The sequence below is a fragment of the Tetranychus urticae genome, chromosome 1 (assembly GCF_039701765.1).
Source record: "Tetranychus urticae isolate SD_2017Ah chromosome 1, NJAU_TeUrti_SD_1.0, whole genome shotgun sequence".
Lineage (NCBI taxonomy): Eukaryota > Metazoa > Arthropoda > Arachnida > Trombidiformes > Tetranychidae > Tetranychus > Tetranychus urticae.
In genome coordinates, this window is record NC_142958.1 from 7,974,262 (window position 1) to 7,987,673 (window position 13,412).

The 13,412-nt window shown below is 32.3% G+C and overlaps 4 protein-coding genes and 1 long non-coding RNA gene across 7 annotated transcripts; 2 read left to right on the plus strand and 3 right to left on the minus strand.

Annotated features, from left to right (window-relative positions):
- Positions 1-4,451: 4,451 nt before the first annotated feature.
- Positions 4,452-6,693, minus strand: LOC112539230 (uncharacterized). Of its 2 annotated transcripts, none has more exons than XR_003082896.2 (2): positions 6,486-6,693; positions 4,452-6,373 (listed from the first exon to the last, which is right to left on the minus strand). It is a non-coding gene; the product is annotated as an uncharacterized LOC112539230 (long non-coding RNA). The 2 variants fall into 2 exon arrangements; XR_003082897.2 differs by having other exon boundaries at positions 6,472-6,684.
- A 971-nt stretch (positions 6,694-7,664) lies between these two features.
- Positions 7,665-9,921, minus strand: Rad1 (Radiation insensitive 1). 2 transcript variants are annotated; one of them, XR_016198371.1, is made up of 3 exons: positions 9,399-9,921; positions 8,681-9,342; positions 7,665-8,594 (listed from the first exon to the last, which is right to left on the minus strand). XR_016198371.1 is itself a non-coding variant. In XM_015933020.3 (2 exons), the coding sequence occupies exons 1-2, from the start codon at positions 9,733-9,735 to the stop codon at positions 8,840-8,842; spliced, it is 840 nt and encodes a 279-aa protein (XP_015788506.1). In that variant the 5' UTR covers positions 9,736-9,921; the 3' UTR covers positions 7,665-8,839. The 2 variants fall into 2 exon arrangements, 1 of the variants encoding a protein (XP_015788506.1); XM_015933020.3 differs by having other exon boundaries at positions 7,665-9,342.
- On the plus strand, positions 7,935-8,644 carry LOC107365503 (transmembrane protein 242). The gene is made up of 4 exons (XM_015933023.3): positions 7,935-8,049; positions 8,162-8,219; positions 8,286-8,386; positions 8,462-8,644. The coding sequence occupies exons 1-4, from the start codon at positions 8,011-8,013 to the stop codon at positions 8,618-8,620; spliced, it is 357 nt and encodes a 118-aa protein (XP_015788509.2). The 5' UTR covers positions 7,935-8,010; the 3' UTR covers positions 8,621-8,644.
- Positions 9,922-10,092: 171 nt separating the features above from the next.
- On the plus strand, positions 10,093-13,321 carry LOC107365502 (putative OPA3-like protein CG13603). The gene is made up of 2 exons (XM_015933021.3): positions 10,093-10,493; positions 10,691-13,321. Exons 1-2 carry the CDS (start codon positions 10,183-10,185, stop codon positions 10,878-10,880), a joined length of 501 nt encoding a protein of 166 aa, XP_015788507.2. The 5' UTR covers positions 10,093-10,182; the 3' UTR covers positions 10,881-13,321.
- Positions 10,895-13,057, minus strand: LOC107365498 (heat shock cognate 71 kDa protein). The gene has a single exon (XM_015933018.3). The coding sequence runs from the start codon at positions 13,055-13,057 to the stop codon at positions 11,093-11,095; it is 1,965 nt and encodes a 654-aa protein (XP_015788504.1). The 3' UTR covers positions 10,895-11,092.
- Positions 13,322-13,412: the final 91 nt, after the last annotated feature.

Sequence of the window (13,412 nt, forward strand, 5' to 3'; positions counted from 1 at the left end):
TATTTCAATAACAAGTTTCTTATATTTCTTTCTCGCTCTCTCTTTGCTTGTTTCCTATCATTATTATTATTAAACATGTTCAGTAATGTTATTAGTTTTTTCATATTTCCAAGCCATTGACTTTGTCCTGTTTTCAAGTTACAGACAAAAATTCATCTTAATAAGTTGTAAGCCAAGTGAAGGGGAAATGTTTCACTTTCATTAATTTATTATTTGGCGATTCAAGACAAATTGTTCATCTTTTTACACTAAATTTACTGTTTTCCAGTGAAACTTGATTTAATTAAACAACTTGAAGGAAACAAGAGATTATTCAGTGAAGAAAATTTTTCTCATTTATTGATATTCAGAGTTTCAGTTTTCATTATTAAAAGCCACTGACTTAGCGTTACATTGAAGACTACTTTCAACTGTAATTTGACTTGTTCAGATCAAACTCTGGAATAATTTTATGAGCGATTTAACAGAATCTGAATTTTTCGAAATTGTGAAGTTCTTTTTTGTGTGTAAACCAAAATGATTCAGTGCTGAAAGTTTACATTATTTTAACTTGGTAAACCTTTGGTAAAATCTTTCGATAGGTTTTTGGAAGCAGCTTCAATGGATATTCTTAGACATTAAAACCATGGTAAGGATAACAATTCTTATATGAGTTTCCTTCGATGCCACGATGTAGTCATAATAGCTATGCAAATGGCCATCACTTCGAGGACACTTATCAATAACTAATTGGTTCAGTTTCAAAACCTTTTTGGGTGAAATCTTTTCAGTTAAAGCAGTTTAGCTCAAGTCAAAATAGACAAAATCGAAAATTTCTCCTCATTAGTCGAGTTTCTGAGCTCAACCTGGATCGATTGAATATAAAAGCGTCTTTTGAATGGAATTCATTTTTTTGTCCGAAATTCATTGCTAAACGAAGCAAAATGAAAAATCGAAAAGAGAAATTCGAAGGTAATTTGAGCTCATCATAGTTCGCAGCCTAACGAACCTTTCGCGAGTTGCATTATCTATTTTAATTAGTTGTTTTAACCCTTTTCCAAAACATTCAGCTTTCATTTGGTACTGTTTATGTTGAGATTGATTTACCTATTGAAAAGTGAAATAAAGTGTCAACATTCCCTTATAAATTGCAACCCAAAGTTACAAGTGAAAGGATTGATTTTCATTTGGTTTTGCTTTGATTGCTATCGATTAAATTGTTGCCTTCATCAGCTGGCAATGGATGAAAATTAGTCAATTGAAGGTAAATAGGTTCAACTTAATCATTGGTATTTACTAAACGGTCATTTCATTTTTAAATCGATTGCAAATGTTTGTAATAAACTCACAATTTAGATTATTGATTGAAGGTAAAAAAGGAAAAAACTGAATCGATTTACATTTTTGCGCTTCAAATATTTGCTATTCAATTTGGTCAGATAAAGAAGAGAGAAAAGTATAAATTAAAAGTTTCTCCAATTTCGCTTTACCTTTTTCACAATGAATACGAAAGGGAAGAAAGAAGAAAGAAAGAAAAGAGAGAAAAAAACTGACCCTATTATTATGGGTCAGTTACATAGTGGACTAAGTATCTATGGAATAACACGGCACGCGCCTTCCAAAAATGACCAAAGGAAAAGGACAGAAGAAAGTGAAGAGAAAAGTAAAGATGAAAAGAAATGCAGCTTAAGAATAGAGTCCAGTTTGGATTATTTTGAACCAACTATTACGTTCGAATCAATAATAACAATAATAACTATTATAATGATAACAAGGACAATTCTTGACCCATAAATCTGTGTCCAAAAACTGTCCCTTAAACAAGGCCAGACAATAAACAATTTGCGTCACTTTTATTTGATCAATGAAAAGCCAAGAATTGAAAATTTACCTAAAAAAGGTGGAAACTTTTCACACCATTTCATTGGATTAAATCATGATAAAACTGTTTACACAATCATGATCGCTATCAAAATCATTGAGAGCAGCGTAACAATTGAAAGTGAACGATTCATGGAAACATTTAATCTCTTAAAACATCAGCTCATTCAAATGTCCATCTCGATCAAATCATCGACAAAAATGTACCAAAACATTAGATTTAAAGAGATCAAACACATTAGTAGATCAAAAGATACAACACACAGAAACATTGACAAAAATTGTAAACAGAACATAAAATTTCTAGGAAGTTGAAAAAATCAATTTAGATTTTTTGCTCAATGGAAAGTACTCGCTGTGTAAATACACTCTTTAATCGTCTTAACTCGATGAGTTCAAATCTTGATCAAAGATCATCACTAGGGCTTGGATTTTTGGGAATGAATTTCAGCTTTTTTTGGGAAACGAGACACAAAATTGGGAAAATAAGCAGTTTTTGACGAAAATTTTGGGAAAATTATCAAAATTTCATCTAGTTTCACAGCAAATAGTAAGAAAGCATAAAGGACAATATAAATTTTGACTAATTATCTAGAAGTACTTCTATTTTCAATCTAATTTATGATTTCACCAAAAATATGAATATAAAGTGTTCAGGTTCTAGAGATTTTGCAACTTAAACTGACCTAGAATTGACTTTCCAGACATAATTACTCTAAATTTCAACATGTTTTAAGGTTCTAAATTTTGGGAATTTTGGGAAGAATCAGTGGATTTTGGGAAAATTGGGAAAGTTAGATGTCATTTCAATCTATTTCTCTGAGCTACTATTGTCATAATATGGTGTTTTTAGCCCTTTAGAACCAAATTCCAACTTTGGGAAAATCCCAAAAATCCAAGCCCTAATCATCACTAACTTTTTACTCGAGTCTTCTGTTGGTACTTTATTCACACATTGCAATGAAAAAAGACTAAAAATGAATGATTTGAATTGCACTCATCAAGTTGAGATGCTTCTTTATTTTAAAATTTGTCCCAATTTTCTGAGAACGCATCTAAATACTGTATGAAAACTTTTGAAAAAATCTGAGTTTTTCTGGTTTTACGTTTGACTTAAGATTTCGTCTAAGCATTTTGAGAAGCCGTCTAAACATTATGGGAACTTGTCTTAAGTCACCAGAAGTTTTAAGACGCTTCAACAGACTGACATTATCTGTTACTTTACAGTAAATAAAAAAATGCTAACTTTAATTTTGCAACATCGAAACATTGGCACAACAATATCAATAGACTTCAACTTGAAAACATTATCGAATGGACTTTAAAAGTTCAGAAAACTAAATCGAAATTGAAACATCAAAACATTGTCAGATCAACAGCATAAACATGAGAAAATTTAATCACACCAATATCCATTTGAACAATAAATTCAGAGTTGAAACATTAATACATTGGCACATCGATAACACGAAAACATCGAAGCATCAAAGCATCAAAGCTCAGGTCGACCAATCCAAGTCTTGATTTGAACGATAAAAATCAAAACATTGGCCCATTGAAGCATCGCAGCAACAGCATTGCCAATGAAATGATCGGAATGTGAAATGTAAAGATATTTTAACCTGTCAGTTATCACATTACAATGAGCGCATATTTGGCGATAAAATTGGCGCAATTTGATAAAGTTGGACTAAATTATGTCCAATTTATAACTGATTTATTGCTAAATTATGGAGCCATAATTATACTTGATATTGTTACGATTATCATTATTATTAAGGAATAAAAAAAACATGTTGAACCTCCTTTTTATTATTTATTATTTTGAACATGTTTTTTTGTTTTCCAATGAAACGACCAATGGTCAACATTTGACTGGACTTCAATTATAAGGCCAAAAAAGTATATTAAATGGGAAAATAAAAGAATATTATTTTATTTCATTTTTTGTTCGCTTTCTTCGCCTTTTTCGCCTTCACTTGTTTCGTTTCCATAAGTAACAATTCTCACGGTTATTGGCGTTGAAATGAAATGAAATATTACAAGAAATTCTGTTAACACTCGGTTTATGACTTTATATTTATCATATTTTATATGAATCCATTTTGTTTGAACCTTGAATTGTTATCAATTGTTGGAGTGAAAAAACGACTGTATAATCATAATAATGGTCAATTTGAATGTTGATGATTTCATGTTAACTCTTGACCACTATTCAGTGCATTATTATCATTATTCTGATTTATCAGTGAAAAAAAGCAACATTCAACATTTCATCGTTTCTCTCTGTTATTATCATTGCCTGTAAATTGACATTCTGGGTTATTTTGGATTCTCAGTTCTGTTTAGTTACCAAAAATTATTATTACAAAAATGGATTTAGTTTTTTTTTGCTGTTTTGCTTTTTCTCCTTCAAATTGTTTGCTATTTCATCTTGATGCCTCTGAAAGCTCACAAATAAAAAGCTTTCCCATTATCATTATCATCATCATCATCATCATCATCATGATAAAGTTGAAAGAAAGGTTCACAATTTGATCAAATAAATGCTGAAAAAGGACAAAAAATGAAAGTAAAGCAAAATGAAAATATGAAATGAAAAACAGAATAACTTTATCACCAGAAAGAAGAAAAAAAACATAAAATGAATTGAATGTTAGATAATCAAAGAATAGCAATGAAATAGGAAATTATGATGATGATGATGATGGTGATGGTGATGATAATGGCCATGGCTGATTGGAATGAGAAGTTATCAGCAAATTAGATTACAATTTTCATTTCCAATTTCAACTTTTTCCATGTTAATTTATTTCTCTTGTCAAATTGTTTCCATCCATTTAAGCTCCTTTCCAATGATCAAGTATTTTTAGGTTCAACTGCATTTGATAACCTTTTTTTTCAAGAGTCGTTGTTGTGCTTTTGATGAGTTTCAACTTTTCACTGGTCATCATGATTATGCTTATGGTTATGGCCAACTGTGATTCTAATGATAATGATCTTGAACCTGAGTTAAAGGTAATTATTTGACCATATGATGAGCTTGATGATGTTCATGTTGGTGGTGGTGGTGATGATGATGAGAATCATTATCATTGTTGTTGTATAAAGAAGCATTGACTTGATTTTGATTTATGGTTGGTTCCATTGAAGACGACTTTTTGATTCTTAAAGACATTCAAAGACATTTAAGGACGACAAATAGCCTTAACATGTTGACCTGATCACCAGAAGATGATTATCGTCATCATCATGGTGATGATGATGATACAATTGCAATTGTTAACAATGTTTAATGATGGAACAAGATTTGTTGACAGATTGATGAAAATTGAATTAACAGTCAACTGTTATTTTCATTTCAATTGTTTCCCTTTTTTTTAGTCAACTCATCTTAATTGTTAAATCATTATCAAGGCATGTGGGAACAAATTATTAACTACAAGTTGACTAGTTATTTTAATTTGTTTTAATTTGGATTATAATCAATGATTAATTGACTTTGCCATTCACTTGTTATACAATGACTTGTCCTGGCCATTGAATAAATGATCTGGCAAAGTCAATTAATGTGTTTGCTTGTCTGAAAGATTAAACAAAAATAGAAGCCATTGATTGTTATAAATTTAACAATTAGATCAATGACAATCAAAAAAGTGTAAACCTTATGTTTTTCATGGTGATCATGTCTAGGTTTGACCCATAATGATGATTAGTGAATGTCATTTACAATTAGGTAATCAATTTAACCAGTTGATATTTTTGTATTTTTAAGCGCAAGGCAAAGTTGGTATAGATTGGACAATCAATGAATCATAGTCAATGAAAGACTGGCTTTCAATTAATTTCACTTTCAATTAACATTTGGCCAATTATTAATTGATTTGCTGATTTTGATATTTAAAAAGGCTTGTCTCTTGCTTCATGTTTCAAGTGTTAATTTGCTGTGTACAAACACCTTAATGGGAAAGTCAAACAAGATGGTTGATTGAAGTATTAAACTTGTTAATTATTCGGCTCCGGACTTTTGTACGTTTTTGTGTGTCCATTTCATTGTTTACTCCTGTTGATGATTAAAAACCAAACAGACAATTTGCCTCCAGTCATTTGATAATCCAACCATTTGTCAACATGAAAAACATTAATAACGGGCGCTTTGAGAGATTTATCTGGAAAGAAACTCGTAACTCCTTTCAATGTAAAACATGTAGCAGCAAATAGAGTTGTAGCTTGAGCCTTTTCCTTGGACATGTCCATCCAATTCACCTCTTTTTTTACTCAATTTAATGGTTGAAGTAAAAAAGTAAAAGTAAAACTCTGAAAAATGTCCAATCAACCATGCGAACCATGAAAGTGATAACAACGCCAAGATGAAAAATCAAAGAAACGAAAAGGAAGCAAGAAAAAAAGGAGAAAGCAAAAAGCTGGAAACTCCATTTCAAATGATAGATTCATCAGGCAAAATAAAAGTTCCAAGTCTCCTGAGAGTTGTAGAGTCCAGAGAAAAGTAAATCTAAAAAGTAAAATACAAAATAAAGATTGAAAATAGTGAAAAGAGGAAAACAGGAAAACAGAAGAAGACAGAATAAGGGTTTTAACGAGAAAAGTTACCTTAGACTTTTTACCTTTTCTTCATGATTCTTCCCTGTTGATCTCCAAGATGAACATAGTTAACTTTTCCATTGTTACACAAAGTAAATTACATTTCTTCATAATCACCATCAATTTAACTACTAACATTATTGTTGCTTAAATTCAATTAAAGGTGGCAAAAATATAATATTAATTGAAAGCATTGAATTCATATTACAAAGCAGAATGAAAACAAACAAAAAATCAATATTGCCATCTTTTGAATTTATTTTTAAGTTTATTGATATAATCGATTCTATCGCAAGTATCTTATTTATATCTAACACTTTTAGCCTTTAATGTTGTGATTTTTATTTCAATAAATTGCTGATTATTTCATTGGTAATTGAAATTTTTCAATTCAATTAAAGTTGCCTAAACATTTACCCAGCATCATGTTGATCACATCAAACGGAAATTATATTCCAGTTGATTCAATTGGATCTCCACTCAACTGTTTATGTTCAGCTCTCTCCTTCATCTTGTATACATTTAACATTATTTTTGCTTCAAAATGTTTCACTTCTCAAAATTGATCCTAAATTTTACCAGTTTTATTGATTTTTGGTTCCTCCTTCGGGAAAGAAGAGAGAGAGAGTTTGAAAGAAAGAGTCTGTCCAATTGCCTTTTACAATCAAATTTTGTTATTTTTTTCATCATCATCATCCTCTTTCATCTTCTCTCGTCTTCCTCATCCTATAAAATATATAATAACTTGATCTTGTTCACTTTTTTTTATATTATATTTTATACTTAGATCTGAGTATAAATATATTTGCTTCTAACTGTAAAATTTTTTTACTCTTAAGCATATTAACTCTTCAAAGTTATAGGGTTTTTCATCAGGATAAATTGTTTACTTTTCATCAACATCATCATCCTTTTATCCTTCAATATTATTATACTTTTCTTGTTATTATTTACCTTTTTGCTTGCACTCAATTTGATAATGCTATTATCGATGTTTTGTTTTTATTAAACTTGACATTTATTCTCATATTTTTTTCCTGTTAAAATTGTTTCCTTCATTTTCAAACTTCTCCAAGTTTGATTCTTTAGACAATCTTTTTTGAGCTTTGGTACGATTTGATGACATTTACGAGTAATTGAGTTGAACAATATTGGAAGAAAGCTATGAATTGTGGAAATTTAAGAAACACAATTGAATGCAGTTGTATTTTAGCTCACTTGTCAGTTTATTGCTTGAATAAGTTTAAATTTATGTTTGAGAAAATTAAAATTTTCGTTAATTGAATCTTTGTAACAGTTTAAATATGGGTGTAAAACATAAGAAGGCACTTGGTTAATAGGAGTATTTTTGTATTAATTTTAAACATCAATATTATGTGAGACTTTAGAAACTTTGAATGATTTTAATTCAGATTGGAGTGGAATGAAAGTAAACGATAATAGATGGCGATATGTGATGGCAATGTGTTGTATTATCAGCTGGGAGCGGAAAACAAATTGTGTTGAGTTAAATTGAATATCTCATGTTTGACGCAATATTCCAATAAAATGGCCGAGGAACCAACAGAATCGCAGTCGATTGAGCAGGTAATTGAAATATTTCAATTTAAAATATGTTGATTCGTTAAGACTGTTAGTATATCCTTGACTTTGCCTTGCATTTTGACTTGATTTGTATCTAATTTTTTTCTTGATTCAGTATATTGAGTTGTTATTTGAATCGAAAAGTACCAGTGATAAAAAGGGTTATCTTCCTGGTGAGTAAATTGACTATTTGAATGTTACCCAAGATGTCACATATTTACTTTCTTCTTTTCGCCCAGAGATATTATTATTCAGTGGACTCGCTTCAATGTCATTGCTGGCTGGGTTCGGTTCATCTATTGTTTTAACGAAAAGACAAGATCCTGAGGCTTTTCAAAAGGTAAGATATAATTTTTATAAGCACCATAATATTTAATAATTTTCGTTTAATTGATTGTATTTTCATCACATTCAGGGACTTCAAAACGCTCAAGCGGCCTTATACGAGAATGGTGTATCACTTGCTTTGAAAGCATTGAAAAGAGCGACCATCTATTCTGTTTCTGGAGCCACATTGTTGTCTATTGTTGTATACAAATTCTTCCTTCCTAGTTCGTTGCCAAAAAAGTCATAATAAACAATTTATAAAATTTATAAAGCCAAGATTGTGATATGTCCAGTTGAGTACACTTACTAAAGATGTGAGCTTCGCCATCACTTACTGCTTCGTTAAAAGCACAGATCTGTTATACTGGATATTTCAAGGTTCCAGCAAAGAATTGTCTGTTTGACGAACATTTGTGGGAAAATTCCAATGGCAATTATTTTTTAATCACTGATATAGTTTTTCATTTTAAAGATCGTCCGGTCGATTGGCAACACAGAAAAATCTGGCAAATGCAGCACGTTCGGTTTCCAGTTGTATACAAAATGTCATCGATAAAAGTCCATCATTGTTTGTACTAAGGTTAAATTTACTTGCTTGATTCAATATTTTCTGGCTCAGTTTAATAAATGACATCTGATAGAAGTTGATCTGGTTTTCGTTGCATTCCAAAGTAGTCACTCCTTTACAACTGGGATATAATTCAATAGCTGTTCTTTCATAGCTACTTTTAGTTATGAACCTTAAGCATTCTGGGTTTGTGGAAAATTCAATACCGAGTTCCTTACTAGCAGAATCAAAATCAGCCCAAATCTCTTTATAGTAGGGAACATCTAGGATAGCTTTATTAGTTATGTCAGCATCATCCAATTCAATATTGAGTGAATCTTGAGGATCAAAAGTGTATAATTTACACTCAGTAATACACTTGTCTTCTTTTCCGATTGACAAATAGAATGGATCGCCCATACCTAATGGAAAAAACAGATTGTTAGAGTTTTTAAGATTAAATGACAATAGTAATTACCTTTGTATTTAAGTTTTAGAGTTGTTCCTTTTTCGCTTCCTTCCTCGAGCGGCTCATCGTTGTCACCAGCAAATATGGATAGGAACATAATTAGCTCTTTAGAATTGATCGAAAATGAAAATGAATCCTTAATGGTTGGAGATTCTTTAAACAGAGCCCATTCCAAAAATATTGAAAGCTGGCAACATTTTGCTTGTTCAACTTTTAAAATGATTCCTTGTTGATTAACGACTACTGTAGCTCTGTCTCCAAAACAAATGGACTGTAGTGCTTTCAGCAAGACCCGACAATCTTCGATAATAGCTTCAAAACTTACATCATCGCCACGGTTAGCCATTTTGAGTTTCAACAGGAGAATAAAACTTTTCCTTTGCTAGGCTGGTTACAAGATCAATTGATGTCAATCCATAAATAACAATAAACTATAATTGTTGTATAACCAAAGATATTATTAAATAAATTGGAACTGAATAGAAATGAAAGTTGGTTGAAAATGATAAACATATGAGTTTAAGAAAACACAGAGAAAGTCAATGGTGAAAGGGATTTTCCTCTAATTATGATAATTTCTTTTTCCCGCTGTAGCAACATTTGAACAAAAAGAGAAAAGAAAGAGAGAATGAGAAAAAGAAAGACTGCAGTATGTTTTTCCTTGAACTGATAAGACTGACCCTTCGTGTTCTTTACTGTAAACATTTTATCATTGAAAACAAATTATTTAGTCAATTTAAATTGTAATAGAAATGATCTAATTTTATGCTGTGATTGATTGATATAAAATAAAATGGTGGTTGCTGCTTTTCCTATTGTAAAGCTTGGAGCTTTAGCTGCTCGTCAGATAAGTAAACCATTAGCTAAAAGAATTCAAATCAAAGCTAAAACATCGCCAGTTTTAAGGACTTACCTGTGTCTACCTTTAGCTAATTTTTATCATCGTTTGGAGGTAACATTCAAGATGCGGTCATTGAATCTTAAGAAGCCAGCCAAAGTATCCAATTTAAGTGAAACAGCAGCTGTTGAATTGGGTGCTGAATTACTCGGAGAGCTTATTATATTCACTATTGCTGCTCTAACCGTGACATTTGAATATAGAAGGTGAGTGAAGAGTTGCAATTGGCAATCATTAGTTTTCATCACAGGTGTATTGTTTTGTCAATTATTGATTCTCAGGCCCTTTAATACTGAAGAAGTGATTATTGATTAAATATAACTTTGATTTTAAAAGGTTTATCTGCAGTTCTAGATGAAAAGCGATGAATTATTCTCATTTTTTGCTTAATTTTCTTTAATAGACAATCAAAGGCTAAGCAAATCGAAGCGGCGCAAAGCGAAACGAAATGGTCTAATTTGGTTGGTCGTTTAAGAGACTTGGAAATGCAGATGGATACAGTGAATGCTCAATTAAGACATTTTGAAAGAACTTTACATGATATTGATAGTAGAACAAAAGATAGAAATTCAAAGACTACCGATAAGAAATAATAAATGATGCAAAATTTAGTCAACTAGCGTGTTCAGATTTTTATTAGAGGAGGGAGTTTATTGTTACACCCATTACTCTTTTTGTATTTATGATCATAGAATCGAGCAAAATGAATAAAGAAACGATAAAAATGTATAGTTGTTACACCAAATCGGTTTATCTGATTTTAAACAAAAATCGTCATTACATCTGGCTAACAAAATTGATTTATTTAATCAACTTCTTCAATAGTTGGTCCGCTACCAGCACCAGCTCCGGCTCCAGCTCCGGCTCCACCGGCTCCTGGAGCACCACCAGCAGAAGCAAAGTCGGGCATTCCACCGGGAGCTCCACCGGCTCCTTGGTACATTTTAGTGACAATTGGGTTGCAGACATCTTGCAATTCCTTTTGCTTGTGTTCAAATTCTTCTTTTTCAGCTAACTGGTTAGCATCTAACCATTTAATGACTTCATCGACCTTGTCCATGATTTTCTTCTTATCATCTTCAGAAATTTTACTACCTACACTTGGCTCTTCCATGGTTGACTTCATGCTGAAGCAATAACTTTCTAAAGCATTCTTTGCTGATACACGGTCTTTGACCTTTTCATCATCTTCTTTGTATTTTTCGGCCTCGTGGACCATCTTTTCAATCTGTTCTTTAGATAATCGTCCCTTATCATTAGTAATAGTAATTTTATTTTCCCGACCAGTAGATTTATCAACGGCAGATACATTTAAGATACCGTTTGCATCGATATCGAATGTAACCTCAATCTGAGGAACACCTCTGGGTGCAGGAGGAATACCCGAGAGTTCAAATTTACCAAGAAGATTATTGTCCTTAGTCATAGCACGTTCACCTTCATAGACTTGAATAAGTACTCCAGGTTGATTATCGGAGTATGTGGTGAAAATCTGAGATTGCTTAGTAGGAATGGTGGTGTTTCTCTTAATTAATGGAGTCATGACTCCGCCAGCAGTTTCAATACCCAAAGATAATGGTGTTACGTCAAGAAGAAGTAAATCTTGGACAGATTCGTCTTTGTCACCACTTAAGATAGCAGCTTGGACAGCGGCACCATAAGCAACAGCCTCGTCAGGGTTAATGCTTTTGTTTAACTCTTTACCGTTGAAGAAATCTTGAAGGAGTTTTTGGATCTTAGGGATTCGGGTTGAACCACCAACAAGAACAATTTCTTTGATTTGACTCTTGTCTAATTTTGCATCTCGTAGAGATCGCTCAACAGGCTCGAGAGTTGACCTGAATAAGTCAGAACACAATTCTTCAAATCGAGCACGAGTGATGGTAGAGTAAAAGTCTACTCCCTCATGGAGTGAATCAATCTCAATGCTAGCTTGAGAAGATGAAGATAGGGTTCGCTTCGCTCGCTCACAAGCAGTACGTAAACGACGAACAGCACGTTTGTTTTGAGTAATATCTTTCTTGTGTTTTCTCTTGAATTCTTCAATGAAGTGGTTTACCATTCTGTTATCAAAATCTTCTCCTCCAAGATGGGTGTCACCAGCAGTGGATTTTACTTCAAAGATACCATCTTCAATGGTAAGAATAGAAACATCAAAAGTACCACCTCCAAGGTCAAAAATAAGAATATTTTGTTCACCGGCACCTTTTTTATCAAGACCGTAAGCGATAGCAGCAGCGGTAGGCTCGTTAATAATTCTCATTACATTAAGACCAGCAATAGTACCAGCATCTTTGGTTGCCTGTCTCTGAGAATCGTTGAAATATGCAGGAACAGTGATAACTGCATTGGTAACTGGTTTACCAAGATAAGCCTCGGCGGTCTCCTTCATTTTAGTAAGAACCATTGAGGAAACTTCTTCTGGGAAGAAAGTCTTGGTTTCACCCTTAAAATCAACTTGAATTTTTGGTTTTCCATCAACGGATACAACCTTGAATGGCCAATGTTTCATATCAGATTGAATCATGGGATCATCAAAACGCCTTCCTATCAATCGTTTAGCATCAAAGACCGAGTTTGAAGGGTTCATGGCAACCTGGTTCTTGGCCGCATCACCAATCAACCTCTCGGTATCAGTAAAAGCTACATAAGATGGGGTTGTTCTGTTACCCTGATCATTGGCGATAATTTCTACTTTACCATGTTGAAAAACACCAACACATGAATAGGTAGTACCTAAATCTATACCGATAGCGGGAGCCTTAGCCATTTTAGTTTAGAATTTGCGATTTAAAGAAAAGGGTTGGGTTACAAAATTGGAATTTAAACTTCCTTTTAAACCGGGATCGAGGTGAAGAAACAATTTATAAGTTCGAAGAGCGGAAAGAAATGAAAAATCGTACAACAATGTAACAACAAAGTAAGCAGATATAATTTAAGATGATGTGATAATAAATAAAAGATGGTCACAATTAAACACCAATAAAGAATGAAAAAATTGCAAATGAAATGACAAAGAAATAAGTAACAATAATGGCTGCTATGAAAAATGCTGCTTACCAAGAGGAAGTTAAGTTTGTTCCAGAATTCTCTTTGAAATCTCCATTCTTTGTAATCACGCGACA

Bases quoted from the DNA above. Each gene is read 5' to 3' on its own strand.
- LOC107365503 (XM_015933023.3), top strand. From the start codon at position 8,011: ATGGCCGAGGAACCAACAGAATCGCAGTCGATTGAGCAG. The intron at 8,220-8,285 runs GTGAGTAAATTG...CTTTTCGCCCAG, and splicing joins TAAAAAGGGTTATCTTCCTG to AGATATTATTATTCAGTGGA. The intron at 8,387-8,461 runs GTAAGATATAAT...CATCACATTCAG, and splicing joins ATCCTGAGGCTTTTCAAAAG to GGACTTCAAAACGCTCAAGC.
- Rad1 (XM_015933020.3), bottom strand. From the start codon at position 9,735: ATGGCTAACCGTGGCGATGATGTAAGTTTTGAAGCTATTATCGAAGAT. The intron at 9,343-9,398 runs GTAATTACTATT...TTTTTCCATTAG, and splicing joins TCTAAAACTTAAATACAAAG to GTATGGGCGATCCATTCTAT.
- LOC107365502 (XM_015933021.3), top strand. From the start codon at position 10,183: ATGGTGGTTGCTGCTTTTCCTATTGTAAAGCTTGGAGCTTTAGCTGCT. The intron at 10,494-10,690 runs GTGAGTGAAGAG...TTTCTTTAATAG, and splicing joins GTGACATTTGAATATAGAAG to ACAATCAAAGGCTAAGCAAA.
- LOC107365498 (XM_015933018.3), bottom strand. From the start codon at position 13,057: ATGGCTAAGGCTCCCGCTATCGGTATAGATTTAGGTACTACCTATTCA.